We start from the raw sequence: 16,928 nt of genomic DNA, 5'->3' as shown, positions 1-16,928 counted from the left end.
GGCACGATCATAGCTCACTGCAGGCACCATCTCCTGGTCTCAAGCAATTCTCCTGCCTCAGCTTCCCAAGTGGCTGGGACTATAGGCACATGCCACCAGACCCAGCAAAATTTTTTTTTGCCTTAGAGACAAGGTCTCGCTATGTTGCCCAGGCTGGTCTCACACTGTTGAGCTCAAGTGGTCCTCCCATCTCAGCCTCCCAAAGTGCTGGGATTACAGGCATGAGCCACTGTGTCCAGCCTCAGTAGCTTTTTGATGCATGATAGATATATTTTTTTGAAACTTCAGGTCTAGGCTGGGCGCGGTGGCTCACGCCTGTAATCCCAGCACTTTGGGAGGCGAAAGTGGGCAGATCATGAGGTCGGAAGATGGAGACCATCCTGGCCAACAAGGTGGAAACCCGTATCTACTAAAAATACAAAAATTAGCTGGGCGTGGCTGTGTGTGCCTGTAATCCCAGCTACTTGGGGGGCTGAGGCAGGAGAATCGCTTAAACCCAGAAGGCGGAGGTTGCAGTGAGCCAAGATCGTGCCACTGCACTCCAGCCTGGTGACAGAGCTACACTCCGTCTCAAAACAAAAAACAAAAAATGTTCAGGTCTAGAAGTATCTTTATTTTATGTTCGCACATCATAGTTTGAGTACAAAATTCTGAGTTGGAAATCATTTCATTTAAATTTTTTAAAGCACTGTTCTACTATATTTTAGCTTTCAGTGTTGCTCTTGGGAAATCCTAAGTCATTCTAATGTCTAGTCTGTTGGGAGTGACCCATATTTTCTACAAGGAAATTTACAAATTTTCTCTTTGTTTCTAATGTTTTCTTGATACGCCTTTGCGTGTGCATTTATTTATTACGTTAGGTGTTTGGTGGTCCGTTTCAATCTAGAAACTCATATCCTTGCATTCTGGGGGATGTTTTAGTTTCATTTTTTCCCCCTTTTTCTGAAATTTCTATAATTTGCATATTGGTTCTCCTGAATTGATTTTCTAATTTTCTTGTTTTCTCCCTTCTTTTTATATTTCTTTGTCGTTTTGCTTCACGTTCCAGATTTCCTCAGCTCTATATTCCAACCATCCTGTTTAATTTTATTTACCAGACTTTTAGACTCTAAGATCTTTTTTGTTTTTCTTTTATTTTTAATTTAGGTGAAGTCCAGTTTATTAATTGTTCTTTTTATGGATTGTGCTTTTGGTGTCAAACCTAAGAAATCTTTGCCTAGCCCTCAATTCTGAAGATTTTCTTTTAAGTTTTATAGTTTTACATTTAAACTTATGATCCGTTTTGAGTTTTTTTTTTGGGGGGGTGGGGGGACAGAGTCTCCTTGCTCTGTTGCCCAGGCTGAAGTGGTGGCACAATCCCAGCTCACTGCAACCTCTGCCTCCCAGGTTCAAGCGATTCTCCTGCGTCAGCCTCTCGAGTAGCTGGGAGTACAGGCACGCGCCACCATGCCCAGCTAATTTTTGTATTTTTAGTAGAGATGGGGTTTCACCATGTTGGCCAGGCTGGTCCTAAACTCCTGACCTCAAGTGATCTGCCTGCTTTGGCCTCCCAAAGTTCTGGGATTACAGGCTTAAGCTACTGCACCTAGCCATTTTGACTTAAGTTTTGCATAATGAGACTTAGGTTGTGGTTCATTTTTTCCTCATGGATATCTAATTGCTCTTAGTACCATTTATTGAAAAGGCTGTCATTGAATATCTTGGTTAAAAATCAGTTGAACTTAATTGTCAGGGTCCATTTCCAGGCCTTTCTCTATTCTCTATTCCCTTCCATTAATCTATGTACCTATCCTTCTACCAATACCACACAGCCTTGATTACTGTAGCTAAATAAGTTTTAAAATGGACTGAATCTTCCCACTTTTTAAAAATTTCTTACTGTTTTAAATCTGAAGTCCTATGTGACGTTTTTAAGCCCACTAAGTCTCAGACTTCTGTCAGATAGAAGCCGTAACCCCAGCCCTACCTCTCTCAGCGACTGTAGGAATTGTGAAGGGAATCAGATGTAACATGCTGTAATATGCTGAAGCTTGGGTGTTAATACTCAAGCAGATTCCTCTCTGTACTTTCAGTGGAGGAATGATGGGCATGTTGTATCCAAACGCAGAGAGAACTGTTAGCGGTTTCACCGAGTGGTTTCACGTTTTATTTTGATAAATGCTGTCCACCATGTACTGGAGTCTGGTCTGAGTTCTTTGATCCATCTGGGATGTGTGCTCTGATAGAGTTGAAGGGGTCTGACTTCTGATGGACATTTGGAGGGTAGGTTTTGGACTTCTGATCCCTTTGCCTGAAAGCAGGAAAAGATTAATTACCTTCAGACCTAAAGGGGTAAGAACAGTGATAGGAAACAGCTAAAGCTCCAGATGCGTCAAGGCTGTTCTGTGTTCACATCTCCTGGCCCAGATGGATTACATCCTCATTGAGCTTGATAATGAAGACACTAAGCTGCCACCAGTGATGTTTGAGGATTTGCTTCGAAGAGAAGAGATCAGATGATTCAAAGCAGACAAATGGTTTCTTATTCTACAAAGGGTGGAAGATAGATCCTGTACAGTAGGAAGCTCAGGATTGTTCTGGACACGAATCTGGAACAGATTATTTTATTTTTTTCTTCAACTTTTAAGTTCCAGGGTACATGTGCAAGATGTGCAGGTTTGTTATATAGGTAAACATGCGCCATGGTGGGGTGCTGCACGTAACAACGCATCACCTAGGTGTTAAGCCCAGCATGCATTAGCTGTTCTTCCTGATGCTCTCCCTCCCCCCACCACCCCCCACAGGCCCCAGTGTGTGTCATTCCCCACTATGTGTCCATGTGTTCTCATCATTCAGCTCCCACCTATAAGTGAAAACACAGATTATTTTCACAGATGCTTTGATTATATCTTTTGTGTAAGAAAGTTGGGGGGGCGGGTGTGTGTATACATAATACATAATTGTTTGAATTTGCCTGAAAAAACACAGGAAACATGAAAGAAAGAAACAATAAAAGTGGTTCACTATAGGGGATGGGGATTGCAGTAGGAAAAAAATTGTCTAGTATTATGTACTATTTAAATGTTAATACATTACATCCTTTAAAAATGAATGACGGCTGGGTGTGGTGGCTCATGCCTGTAATCCCAGCACTTTGGGAGGCCGAGGCAGGCGGATCATTTGAGGTCAGGAGTTTGAGACCAGCCTGTCCAACATGGCCAAACCCTGTGTCTACTAAAAATACAAAAATTAGCTGGGCGTGGTGGTGTACACGTGTAATCAGAGCTACTCAGGAGGCTGAAGCAAGAGAAGCACTTGAGCCAGGGAGGTGGGAGTTGCAGTGAGCCAAGATTGTGCCACTGCATTCTTGCTCTGGGCAACAGAGCAAGATTCGTCTAAATAAATAAATAAAAATTAAAAAAAAAAAATGAGGCCGGGCACGCGGTGGCTCACATCTATAATCCCAGCACTTTGGGCAGTCGGATCATGAGGTCAAGAGATCGAAACCATCCTGGCCAACATGGCGAAACCCTGTCTCTACTAAAAATACAAAAATTAGCTGGCCATGGTGGTGCACGACTGAAATCCCAGCTACTTAGGAGGCTGAGGCAGGAGAATCGCTTGAGCCTGGTAGGCAGAGGATGCAGTGAGCTGAGATTGCGCCACTGTACTCCAGCCTGGTGACAGAGCAAGACACCGTCTCAAAGAAAAAAAAAAGAAAGAAAAAGATATTTTAAGCTGTTTTGTAGTCACTTGGATGAGTAAGCAGAGATCCAAAGAGTCTTCAGGTTCAGTAAGAACAAACCATGTCATAACAACATCCCGTTCTCCTTTGGGAAGATGTCTGGATAGAGAGCTCCATGGGGTGCAGTAGATCCAGTATCTGTGGACTTTGGCCAGGTGTTTTGATAAGGACACTCACCAGACATCTGTCAGCAAAATGAAGAGTCTAGGCTGAATTGCTACTGGTTATAAAGGTTTCTGATAAGTGGTTTGATATTAATCTGGAGGAAACTTTCTAAAAAGAAAGCATTGTGGCTTACCATTAATTTTATGTTATTTTATATTTAACAAATAACTTGCTTAAAGAAATAAAAGATACAATGATCAATTACGTGCCTTTATAAAGTTGGAAGATGTAATAACTGCATTGAGTTACAGAATCAGGCTCCAAAATGGTTCTTACAAATTGGAGAAGTGGACTGATTCTAATGAAGTGAAATAATAAGGTAAGATCATACACTTGAAATTTTAATCAACTTTACAAGCATAGTTCTTGGGAGGCAGAGATTAAAAGCAGCATAAGTGGAAAAAGACTTAGGTATTTAAGTGGTCAATTAATTCAGAATGCATGTATAGTATGATGTGGGTGCCGAAAGACAAAAATAATGTAATTTTTAGCTACATTAATAGAATTATAGAAGGTGATAGTGCTGTCTACTCTGCATGAGTCAGACCAAGCCTGAAGTATTTCATTCATTTCCTGGGGCCATTCTTATAAAAAGAATATAGCAGAGCAAAGCACATCAATGTAGGAGCAGCCAAAATGGTCTTAAAAACCATGTCAGAGAAAGAGGGGATGTTTCACATGGAGAAAAGAAAACTCAGTCTAAATAATATTATTTCACCTGTTTGTTATATTTTACTTCTCATTTATTTATTTATATTATTTTCTGAGACTGAGTCTCACTCTGTCACCCAGGCTGGAGCTCACTGCAACCTCCACCTCCTGGGTTCATGCGGTTCTCCTGTCTCGGCCTCCTGAGTATCTGGGGCTACAGGCGCGTGCCACCACGCACGGCTAATTTTTGTATTTTTAGTAGAGATGTGGTTTCACCATGTTGGTCAGGCTGTTCTCGAACTCCTGACCTCAAGTGATCCACCCACCTTGGTCTCCCAAAGTGCTGGGATTACAGGTGAGCCACCGCGCCCAGCCTCACCTTCTTAGAAAGTGGAAAAATAAACTAGACTTGCTAATTTTGCTCTGGAGAGGACAATCTAGAAAATCAGGAGGTGGAAGATTCCAGATAGGTAAGGAAGAACTGTCTAATGGTGAGGGCTATCTGTAGATTGGCTGAGGGCCTAAGGAAGTGGTATTATTCTAAGAAAACAGCTTGTCGGCTGAGCTCGGTGGCTCACGCCTGTAGTCCCAGCACTTTGGGAGGCCAAGGCAGGCGGATCACAAGGTCAAGAGATCGAGACCATCCTGGCCAAGATGGTGAAACCCTATTTCTACTAAAAATACAAAAATGAGCTGGGCGTGGTGGTGCATGCCTGTAGTCCCAGCACTCAGGAGGCTGAGGCAGGAGAATCACTTGAACCTGGGAGACGGAGGTTGCAGTGAGCCGAGATCGCGCCACTGCACTCCAGCCTGATGACAGAGCAAGACTCTGTCTCAAAAAAAAAAAAAAAGAGAGAGAGAGAGAAAGGAAAGGACAGGACAGGACAGGAAAGGAAGAAAGAAAGGAAAGAAAGAAAGGGAGGGAGGGAAGGAAGGAAGGGAAAGAGAGGAAGAAAGAAAGAAACAGCTTGTCAAAAGGCTGTAGTGGGGATTCAGATATGGGCTGCCTGGTTGCTCTAGATCAGTGTTACTCAAAGGATCTTTTTTTTTCTTACGCTTTTCTCCTCCTGTGTGTTGACTTACAAAAATGTATTTTCCTCCCAGTCTGTCATGTTACTTTTGTGTGTATACAAATTGAGATAAAATTCACCCTTTTAAAGCATATGGTTCAGTGATTTTTAGTATATTCACAAGGTTGTGCAACCATCACCACTATCTAATTTTAGAACACTTTTTTCTTACCCCCCGAAGGAAACTTCCAGCCTGTTAGCAGTCTTTTCTTATTCCCCCTCTCCCCAGCCTGATAACCACTAATCTTTTTACTGCATATTCTAGATATTTCATATAAATTGACTCATACAATATTTGACCTCTTGTGTCTATTTTCACTTAGCATATTGTTTTTAAGGTTCATCCATGTCATGGCATGTATCAGTACTTCATTCCTTTGTGTGGCTTGTGATATTCTGTTGTACAAATATACCAAATTTTATTTATTCATTTATCAGTTGATGGAATTTGGGTTATTTTCACATTTTGGCTATTGTGAATAATGTTGCTATGAACATTTGTGTAGAAATTTTTGTGTGGACATAATATTTTCACATCTCTTGGGTGAAATTTCTAGGTCATATGATAACTTGACTTTTTGAGGAACTGTCAGACTGTTTTGGCAGCTGCATCATTTTATATTCCTACTAGTAATATAAAAGGATTCCAACTTTCACATCCTTGCCAGTTTTTTTTATTATTTGTTTTTTATTATAGCCATCTTAGTGGATGTGAAATGGTATTTCATTGTGATTTTGATTTACATATCCCCAATGATTGATGATGTTGATCATCTTTTCATATGCTTTTGGCCATTTGTATATGCTCTTTGGAAAAATATCTATTCAGATCCTTTGCTAATTTTTACAATGGGTTGTCTTTTTTGTTGTTGTTGAGTTGGAAGGGTTCTTTACATATTCTGAACACTAAATCCTTATCAGATGTATGATTTGTAAATATTTTCTTCCATTCTATGTGTTGTTTTTAGACTTCCTTAGTAGTGCCATTTGAAACACAAGTTTTTTATTTCAACAAAGTGTGATTTATCTGCTTTTTGCTTGATTGCTTGAGCTTTAAGTGTTGTATCTAAGAACCCATTGCCTCATCTAAAGTCACAAAGATTTGCAAATATGTTTTCTTTGAGGAATTTTTAGTTCTTTGATCCATTTTGAGTTAATGTTTGTATATGGTGTGAAGTAGGGATCCAAATAATTCCCACTTGTCTGAGCACTACTTTTTTAAAAGACCATTCTTCACCTGTTGAATTGTCTTGGCACCCTTGTCAAAAATCAGTTGAGTATAAATGTACCAATACTACTCAGAGAATCTTGTGCCATAATATAAATCACTGAACTGCTTCCCTCACAGGCAAGATCTTGCTGAGGGGAAAAAATGAGCTTAGTGATTTGATTGATTTATGTCCTGGAGCAAGCTCCTTATTTCCTTACCTTCTGGTAATAGTTTACTAACCAGCAGATGTTTGTGGACCACATTTTGAATAGCACTGCTCTATATCTTTGCTTCTTTAAGGGTTATTGACCAGCAACATAGTTACACACCTATTAGAAACTTAGAATCTCAGGCCTATCCCAGGGCTTCTGGATTAGAATCTGCTTTTTAACAGGATTCCCATGTAATTCATACAAATATTAAAGTTTGAGCAGCATGATTCTAGAATTAGACTCTAGATGACTTTAAGGGTCTGTTTAGTAAGTACAAGATTAATTAATGAGTAAGACTTAGGAAAGGGGATAGGCACAGTGGCTCATGCCTATAAGCTCTGCACCAAGGAGTAGTAAAGCAGAGGACATTTATAATGGAATCTTGGTGGCTGGGCATGGTGGCTCATGCCTGTAATCCCAGCACTTTGGGAGGCCAAGGCTGGCAGATCACTTGAGGTCAGGAGTTCGAGACCAGCCTTGCTAACATGGCAAAACCCCGTCTCTACTAAAAATACAAAAAATTAGCCAGACGTGGTGATGCACACCTGTAATCCCAGCTGCTTAGGAGGCTGAGGCATGAGAATTGTTTGAACCCAGGAGGTGGAGGTTGCTGTGAGCTGAGATCACACCACCGCACTCCAGCCCGGGTGACAGTGAGACTTTGTCTCAAAAAAAAAAAAAAAAAAAAAAAAAAAACACTTTGGAAAGGTAGAATAAACATGGGTATAGAGAAGATAAAAATAACTGGAACTTCTTATATAGCAGAAGTCCAAAAAGGTCTCCAATAGACTCCAAGGCCAGCCTAGATCTCAAAATGCTTTTTGTTTTACTGTTGCACTGGACTTGATAGTTTTTGTTTGCCAGTAAATAACTCCTCTTGAAAGAATTATAAAGGAAATTTAGGATTATAGAGAGAAGAGGGGAGAGGGAATAGTAAAGCAGAAGACATTTATAATGCAGTCTTGGTGGCTGGGCACAGTGGCTCACACCTGTAATCCCAGCACTTTGGGAGACTGAGGTGGGTGGATCACCTGAGGTCAGGAGTTCGAGATCAGCCTGGCCAACATGGCGAAACCGTGTCTCTACTAAATATACAAAAATTAGCCAGGAGTGGTGACATGCACCTGTAATCCCAGCTACTCAGGGGGCTGAGGCAGGAGAATCACTTGAACCTGGGAGACAGAGGTTGCAGTGAGCTGAGATCGTGCCACTGCATTCCAGCGTGGGTGACAGAGCAAGACTCCGTATCAAAAAAAAAAAAAAAAAGCAATCTTGAGAGAAACTAATTGTAGACCTTAGAACTGCTTTCTTTCATCTTTAAGTTAAGAAGAAGCTGAAATTTGCTTAAGAGGTTCTGTGGAACCATAATGTGATCCCAGAAGTAGACAGCAGTAGTGCTGAGTCATAAAGTCAGAAAACGTTGAATGTTTGAAAGGAGGGTCAAAGCAGGTAGACGATGCTTCTTTGAAAATGTACTATCTGCAAATGCAAGCAGTAAGCAAATTTCCATCATCATGGATTTGCACATGTCATGCTGAAGATCCAAGGAAGGGTAGCCTGAGCTAATGACATATAGTTATGTGCAATGTTCATTTTTACTGTTTTGAAGTGAGTGGCATGTTATTGATGGGCAATTTAGAATGCTATATTTGTTTTCTTGAACATAAATAGATATACTTAGAAATTGAATCTTCCCTTTTTTTCATAAGACCTTAAGATTCTTTACTAGGAATTCTTCTGTCACAGGAATTTTGAGGCCAGAGATAGTATACCATGCTGCGCTTCAAGCACCATTAATTAAGGTGCCAGATAAACTTGGGATTTGTGATAATCTATAGGACCTGGGTTGAAGGCCTGGTTTTCAAAACTGGTAGCTTTTGCATGTATTTATGAAAAAGGTTTTTCACTGCTTCAAGCAGTTAAATAAGAAAATTAATAAGGTAACTACAAACCATTTAAAAGTATCTATTTAATAAAGCAGGTCTTCTAATAGTTTTTCAATACTTTATTAATGTTGTTTAATGATGGTTTAAAAATAAAACTTAAAATAACATAAACTCTTTAAACTTATCACTGCTTAAATCATGTAGTAGTGATCTTATCTATGGTTTAACTGAACGTTCCCCACTTCCCTGAAAACCACATTTTGACTAATACTCATCATAATTCTGGTACTCCAAATAATAGTTGTAGGCAAGGGCAACAAAGCATCTTTCCCTCATCCTGCCTTTTTCTGAGTAAGCGGTTTGTAGCTGAGGTATTCCCTATGTGCTTCCATTCTATACTGCTCCATCCATTTCTGTTCTATAAGTCTGGATCTGGTCTTCTAACCAAAATCAGAGGAAAGCTTGGCCCTCTCTGGCCTGTTGCTGCTGAGAACAGGGCAGGAGCTACTGCCAGTGTACCTTAAATGTGAGTCATGCTCAACTTGTGGTAAGATTTTCTCTTGACCTTTTCTACATTTCACAGCCATTCAAACAGATCTTCTCCATCAGAGTTATAAACTAGTGGAGTTTTACTCTAAAATCTGAGATGTTGCTGCATCATCAGGTCATTAAAGCCAAATGCCATTGTCTCTCTCCAAAGAGGGGGTCTTTTCTGCTTGGACGTATCTCAGGATATCTGCAGAAGAGAAAATGAACAGCAATTCGGACTTGAACTGTTCAGCAGACATCTTGGCAAACATCTTGGCAAGGTGCCATCTGCAGATGTTGATGATCCAGTTTTGGTCCTTTAATGCCTCTTTACCTCCTGTTGGCTTGTGTTAGTCCATCTGTATTACTATAACAAAGTACCTGAGATTGGGTAGTTTATACAGAAGAGAAATTTATTTTCTTATTGTTCTAGAGGGTAAGAAGTCCAAAATCATCAAGGTGCTGACAGGTTCAGTGTCTGGTAGGGGCCTGGTCTCTGCTTTCAAGATGGTGCCTTGAGCGCTGCTTTCTTTGGAGGGGATGCTTTGTCTTTACATGGTGGAAAGCAGAAGGACAAACGAGCCTAGCTAGTTCCCTCCAGCCCTTTTATAAAGTTGCTTATCCCATTCATGAGGGCTCTGCCCTCATGACTTAATCACCCCCTAAAGGCCCCATCTCTTAATACTATTGCATTGGGGGTTTAAGTTTTAACGTGAATTTTGGAGGGGACACAAGCCTTCAAACCATAGCATGGTTCTACCAATATTTTTTTGCTTTCTGCCGGATGCTTTATTAGTCCTCTTAGGATGAGACCAACTCGGAGGCAACATTGCTGATTCTTTTTCAAATAGTTCAATGTAAGGACATGAGTCTTTCATTCATCTTTGAATATTTGGAGGATATGATCTTTATTTTGGTTGCAAAGAACTTCTCTCCAGTTCTTCTACTTTCAGGAATGTGTAAATGGAAATGAGTTCTGGATGGGTTGATGATGAGATGGAAAAGCAGAGGGAAGGATAGGCCACTAAAATGTGAGTCCCAAAATCATTTTCTGTTTGGGAAAAACTTGAATTCTAGAGAATGTGTGTTAGCTTCATCATCTCCCTTATCTATTATCCAAAGCAGATGCTCTAAGTCTTTTGTCTCATCAAACTTCTTTGTCATTCCTATACATTTAGGAAATGACCTTGTTCTCTACCAAAATAAAACAACAGATCCGAACTCACTTGAGTTCTCTTTTTCTTCCGCCTTAAATCAACATGCACAGCCATCCTTGCCTCCTTCCTGCTTGCCAGGGGAAAAAAAAAAAAAGTTACCCTAAGACCAGTCCCTCGAACAGTACTCTTAATCCCACCCTTCCACTTATAGGACTTTTTCTGTCAATTATCATCATCCTCTCCTGTATCTTAAAGCTCTCTTCTCTTGACTCCTTCCTCTTTCTGGTGCTCAGTTTTTTCCCATCCTAAACACCCTTTCTCCTCGGTGCTGCTGCCTTAGGCACAAATGTTCTGCAAGAGAAATCTATAGACCCTGGCCCTACTCACTCAACTCCCATTCTGTGCAATCCAGTTTCATTCTCACCACCATCCCATCCGTTCTCTGAAACTACTCTCACGTAAGTCTCCGGTGACTTCCATCTGCCAGTTCCAAAGCCTTTCTACTTTTGTCTGAACTTTTGTTGCATCTGCCATTTTTGAGGCAATAGTCATTCACAATCCATCACTCAGAGGAAAGCTCTAATGAGTTTTAACTTTGATGCCCAGGGTTCAGGTGTGTTCACTTCATACCGTGGGGTTTTCTCTTGTTTTGTTATGAAATTTGTTTTTCACTGTAAACAGCTGAATCTAATTAGAGTGGTGGTAGTTTCTGTTCTCACTGTCCAAATTGCTAAGTTTGTATGGTGACTCTCAGGGGACCACAAGTTTTCCTTCCCCCTCACCCTTTTGAAACAAAAGTAGGACAATTTATTAAAACTAGTGTAAAAAATAAAACCTTACCTTGCATTTGTGCAAAAATCATATCACCCAGCTTGCCTTCTTTTTCTTTCCTCAACTTACTTCTTAATTACTTTGGTTTTGAACATGATCGTTACAAAGAGCTGCCTCTCTGGAGATGTTGAAAGGACTATACCAAAATGTGAGGCCATTTCCAGTTCCTAGATGGGTCCTGACACATAGGAAGTGCTCAACAAATGTTGGTTGGATGAATAAATTCATCCAAGCAGCCCTGAGAGATCACATGCAGTTCCAACTGAAGAGCTGGAAACATGCCCATCTTATATCCCAGTTGGTTGGCTTGAAAGGCCTAATTATGAGCAAAATGCTTAGGTCTGGATGCTATTGTAGTCCCTTCAAGACTTTGTAAATAGCTTTTTTTTTTTTTGGTAGATTTCCCAAAGGGAGAAAACAGTATGAACTATTTAAAAGTCAAGTTGAATTAATTTTTGTCCCCTAAAACCAGGAAAAACATCAATTTTATTTTTCTTAATTAGAAGTTAATATATTTAAGTAGTTCGTACGGTCTCTACTCTTTCCCCCCTGCCGTGTTTCTGGAGAGGGGAGTCTTTGCTTCTAGTTTACATGGAGCATTGATGCAGTAAGCAAGTAGGCACTCTGTGTATTTGACTCTAGAATTTAGGTTCTGGAGTGTCCTCTGGTTTAGTGGGGTTATGGAATTGCTATTGAAGATCTAGCTGTGAATCTCAGGGACCACTGGAAACCTGTTCTTGACCCTGCTCCTTAGTCTTCTCTGTCAACCCTGTATCATCTCTGTATTTAAATTATCTGAGCTAATGGAACTGACTGGCTAATTCTGTCCTATTGGCATCTGAAACTAACAATATATTTCTCATCTCTTGTTCACAGAGGGACCTGTCAGGGCACAAGAATATTGTGGGTTACATTGATTCTAGTATCAACAATGTGAGTAGCGGTGATGTATGGGAAGTGCTCATTCTGATGGACTTTTGTAGAGGTATGTATATGAACCATCCCCTTAAGCTGTCATTTCTCTAGCATTTTGATTGTCAAGGTTAGGCAAGTCATTTCACTTAATGTGCACTGCACTCTATAGTATGTTCTGGTTTTACAGATGAGAAAACTAAAAGATACAGTCTGCTGTCAACTCTTTGTTATTCTTATAATGGTACAGACAGTTGAAAGTGTAGATAATATAAAACTCCATTTTTGTTGGGTTTAGGAAGGTTTGGTGTTTGTTTATAAATGAGGATGTATAAGAATGAGAATGAATGTTCTTTGTGATGCTATATAACAAATGATGAAGGCGCATAATAAAGACTCAACTCCAGATGGACAAAAGAAACAGTACAGCTTCCCCCAACTCCCTCACTTGTGTGTTCTCTTTCCCACTTACCATCATTCATGTGTTACGGGGTAAAAGAATCCTTTTCGTCTAATGGAAGTGACCCTCCTCTCCTTGCTCTAAAGCTATAATTCCTAGTAAGTTGAGGCTATATTCAAATGATGCAGCTGTTAACAGTGGAGTAAAGTCATTGAAAGCTTCAAGTTTCAAAAACATTTATCTTGGGAAATTCAGACTGTAGCATGAATTTTTTTCATAGTTAATTGCATTTTATCGAACCATTGTTTGGAGGTTTGGCTTAGGTCAGTGCCTTACTGTTTGGTGCTGTGTTTTGTAATCACCCTTAGTTCCATTAACATTTTCCCTACACTTAAGATACTATCCATAGGCCGGGCGCGGTGGCTCACGCCTGTAATCCCAGCACTTTGGGAGGCTGAGGCGGGTGGATCACAAGGTCAAGAGATCAAGACCATCCTGGTTAACATGGTAAAACTTTATTTCTACTAAACATACAAAAATTAGCTGGGCGTGGTGGTGCACACCTGTAGTCCCAGCTACTTGGGAGGCTGAGGCAGGAGAATCACTTGAACCCAGGAGGTGGAGGTTTCAGTGAGCCAAGATCATGCCATTACACTCTAGCCTGGCAACAGAGTGAGACTCAGTCTCAAAAAAAAAAAAAAAAAAAAAAAAAAAGATACTATCCATAAATTAAATATGTTGCTAATCCCAAAAATATGTGATGTTAACCAGTAATTTCAGCCCTTACTGTATTAACTATTTACCTGATTTCCTAAAGTACCACCAAATTTGAACTTGACTGTTTGTTTCCTCCTGCTCATTCGTTTTTGGATACTAAAATGTTTAGAGATCAGGCAGTAGGAGCATCCAGGCATCTGGATAATGTTGCAAGTGAGGGCATCAATCTTTTGGTCCTGGAGATTAATTGTTGGCGGTACCATTTCTGCAAGCCAAGCAGTAAGTAGTGAAGCCAGAGAGACTAAGCTGTTCCTGAAGTTCAGACTATAAAACCATCTTCTTCCTGTTCCCTGGACCTGTTGTGCCATCTGATTCTTACTAAAAGATATGGCAAGTTGAGGCTGTGGCCATGTCTCATACACAATGGACACGGTATAACCAGGCAACTACAGCAGGACCATATTATCAGTTCTACTAATCTCGAAGACATAACGAGGGCAGCTCACATCTGGGGTGCTTTATAAAATAAAGAAACGATTTTTGATACATTAGAGGAGACACTGAATTATAAGAAAACAAACCCCAAGCTGGGAGTCAAGACAACTAGGTTTTAATCCTGGCTCAGTCAGTGGTTAGTCCAGACCACTTCTCTTAGACTAAATGACAAGTCTGAATGTTTATAACCTCTCCTTTGTCCTGTACGTACCCCCTCAGGTGGCCAGGTGGTAAACCTGATGAACCAGCGCCTGCAAACAGGCTTTACAGAGAACGAAGTGCTCCAGATATTTTGTGATACCTGTGAGGCTGTTGCCCGCCTGCATCAATGCAAAACCCCTATTATCCACCGGGACCTGAAGGTACAGACCACGCTCTTTCATGATGTGCATTCTTACTGAATATTTTCTGTCTGCCCCAGGGATGGAGTAGATACTGTGGGGATGTGAGAGAAATGTAAGGTATGGTCCCTGTTTTTATGTTTATATTCTGCCTGAGGAGAGAAAATAACAAAGGAAAAAGTACAGTACAGGTATAAGTTTTATTACTTAAGTAGCCTCCAGAAATTCTTTATAATTATCAAATGCCTGAGCCTGTGTTGTTTCTGTTTTTCCTGATATACTCCCCCAACTTTTTCAGGATTGTGAAAAATAATACTTTTAATTTAAATACTTAGTAAACAATGATGCTTGGTTTTTAAAGTCTTATTTCATATTTTGCAAAATCAACGAATTGATTTTTTTTAGTTGTCCTAATTGCCATCACCATGCACCGTGCCTTTCATATTGTAGTCTCTTGACAGTGTTTGTTGAATGGAATTGGCACCTTGTTAGGGTTCAACTTAGCATGTATCAGGCACCAATTATGTGCCATGTACTCTACTACATTTTATGTACAGTGTCTCTTCAGGGGGAGACATTCTTTGTTACATTTTATAGTTGAAACTAAGAAGCAGAGAGGTTATGTGACTTGCCTAAGGTCATATAACTAGGAAGGACAGTGCCAGAATTTGAATCCTGTGACAGTGTCTTCTCCCCAGCTCCCCCTTCCCAGGCTCCTTGGTTTTCTCCTCAGATCACTAGCCTCTCCGGGCCTGAGTTTCGTCATCTGTAAAGTGGAGCCAACAGTGCCCGCTCGGTTAGGGTGGTGCTGAGGCTGAATGCGGGAGTGCTTGTCAATCTCTAGGCACATGCCTGGCAGGGTAAATGCCTGAAAGGGCTCGGAGGTGAGGACAAGGGGAAGAGGCAGAGGGACACAGAGGATCCTTTTAGAAAGTAATATTCCCATGTTCTCAGAGTCTTCCTTTATATTAACTTTGTTTTTTTGGTTGTTTTGAGATGAAGTCTTGCTGTCTTGCCCAGGCTGGAGCTCAGTGGCACAATCTCGGCTCACTACAGCTTCCACCTCCCGAGTTCAAATGATTCTCATGCCTCAGCCTCCTGAGTAGCTGGGATTACTGGTGCCTGCTGCACGCGTAGCTAATTTTTGTATTTTTAGTAGAGACAGGGTTTCACCATGTTGGCAAGACTGGTCTCGAACTCTTGGCCTCAAGTGATCCGCCTGCCTTGGCCTCCCAAAGTGCTGTGATTACAGGCATGGGCCACCATGCCCAGCCCTCTTTATATTAATTTTTAAACACTTAGTGGATTAAATGAAGCCTGAATGATAATCATGTCATACCAGTAAATAACACCTGTCCAGCTTACATAGTTACCAGGATAGCACTGCCCGGTGACATTCCCTGTGCTACAGTGAGGTGCTGGGTCAGCATCACCCAGTGATGGGACCCTGGGGACAGAGCTCAGTGTCTTGCCTGAGATGCTGAGTAGGTTGGTGGGAGGGCTAAGGCAACGGACCCCAGCCGCCTCCTTCACGGCACTGAACAGCCCACGAGATGTTTCAGCAGGGGAATGCGGAGCAAATCGGCGTGAAAGGCTGAGTGAGGTTACCAGGCTCCATTCCCCAGCCAGCCCTCAGTGCTTTACCCCTTGCACCTCAGTGTTCCTAAGAGGGAGGCAGCGCAATGCTGGCTGGACACACAGTAGTTGGCCTTTTGTATCCACGGGTTCCACATCTGCAGATTGAACCATCTGCGGGTGGAGAACACACACAGTTGTCCCCCGTATCTGAGGGTTTTGATACATGGTTGGTTGCATGGAGGGAGATGTGAAACCTACAGATAAGGAGAGCTGATTGTATTGGACTCTGTGGTTGTGTTTTCATCAATATTGAAGATCATCAGTCATGCTGCCAATTTGTTCACTGGTTCAGGAGATTCTTTCTCCTCTACCTTGGATATAGGGACCATGGGAAGAGGCCTGGATTGTGATTGTTGCAGAGAAGTCCTGGTCGCTGTTGTTTTTAGTCGTTGACTCCCCAGATCTTACACTCGATGCCATCTAGATCCTTTCATTAGCACGTTAGATTTTATTGCTGTCTGCTAGTATGTCTGTGACGGACAATTACAGTTGCCTGCTGCAACTGCAGCTTCCCAAGGTCTGAGTGAAACGTCCCCAAGTGCTCCTGTTCACTCTGGCTCTGTCGTTGCATCACATAGTCTCAGCCACTCTGAGCTCCATGTCACTGTGGGAACCAGCCACCACAGTTCTAGCAACAGTCAGAGCCAAAGAGTTCTCTGTTTTCCTGTTTTCCAGAGAAAATGCTAGTTGCTTCTCTGTGAGCAGGATTTCCATTTGGTGAGGAGATGCCATTGTGAATAAAAGTTAGTAGGATGTGGGAAAGAGCACAGGCCAGGCCTACCGTGGGCCTTGTGAAGCCAGTGCCGCTCTGCATATGGGTCTGCTGGTTCACATGCAGAACCGAGGAAGGCCCCCTTGCCCTCTCTGCTGCCTGTGCAGTCTTTCTTTCCAATGACAGACAAAATAAACTGAAAGTGGTCCCTGTCCTTAAGCAGCTTATGTTCTAAAAATAACCGTACCAGAAGTGCTGTTCTATTATACTGAAGATCTC

The 16,928-nt window shown here is 41.4% G+C and overlaps 1 protein-coding gene across 13 annotated transcripts in view; it reads left to right on the top strand.

Annotated features, from left to right (window-relative positions):
* Nucleotides 1–16,928, top strand: part of LOC105465203 (AP2 associated kinase 1) — a 223,190-nt gene that overhangs the window by 125,329 nt on the left and 80,933 nt on the right. For all 13 annotated transcript variants that reach the window (XM_071076849.1, XM_071076850.1, XM_071076856.1 and 10 more), the window contains 2 exons: nt 12,311–12,419; nt 14,178–14,320. In XM_071076849.1, the coding sequence (XP_070932950.1) occupies nt 12,311–12,419; nt 14,178–14,320 (252 nt within the window). The remainder of the gene's footprint in view (nt 1–12,310; nt 12,420–14,177; nt 14,321–16,928) is intronic.

This window comes from Macaca nemestrina, chromosome 13 (assembly GCF_043159975.1).
Source record: "Macaca nemestrina isolate mMacNem1 chromosome 13, mMacNem.hap1, whole genome shotgun sequence".
NCBI lineage: Eukaryota > Metazoa > Chordata > Mammalia > Primates > Cercopithecidae > Macaca > Macaca nemestrina.
The sequence above is the reverse complement of the archived record's forward strand: the minus strand, read 5'-3'. Positions and strand labels throughout refer to the sequence as shown.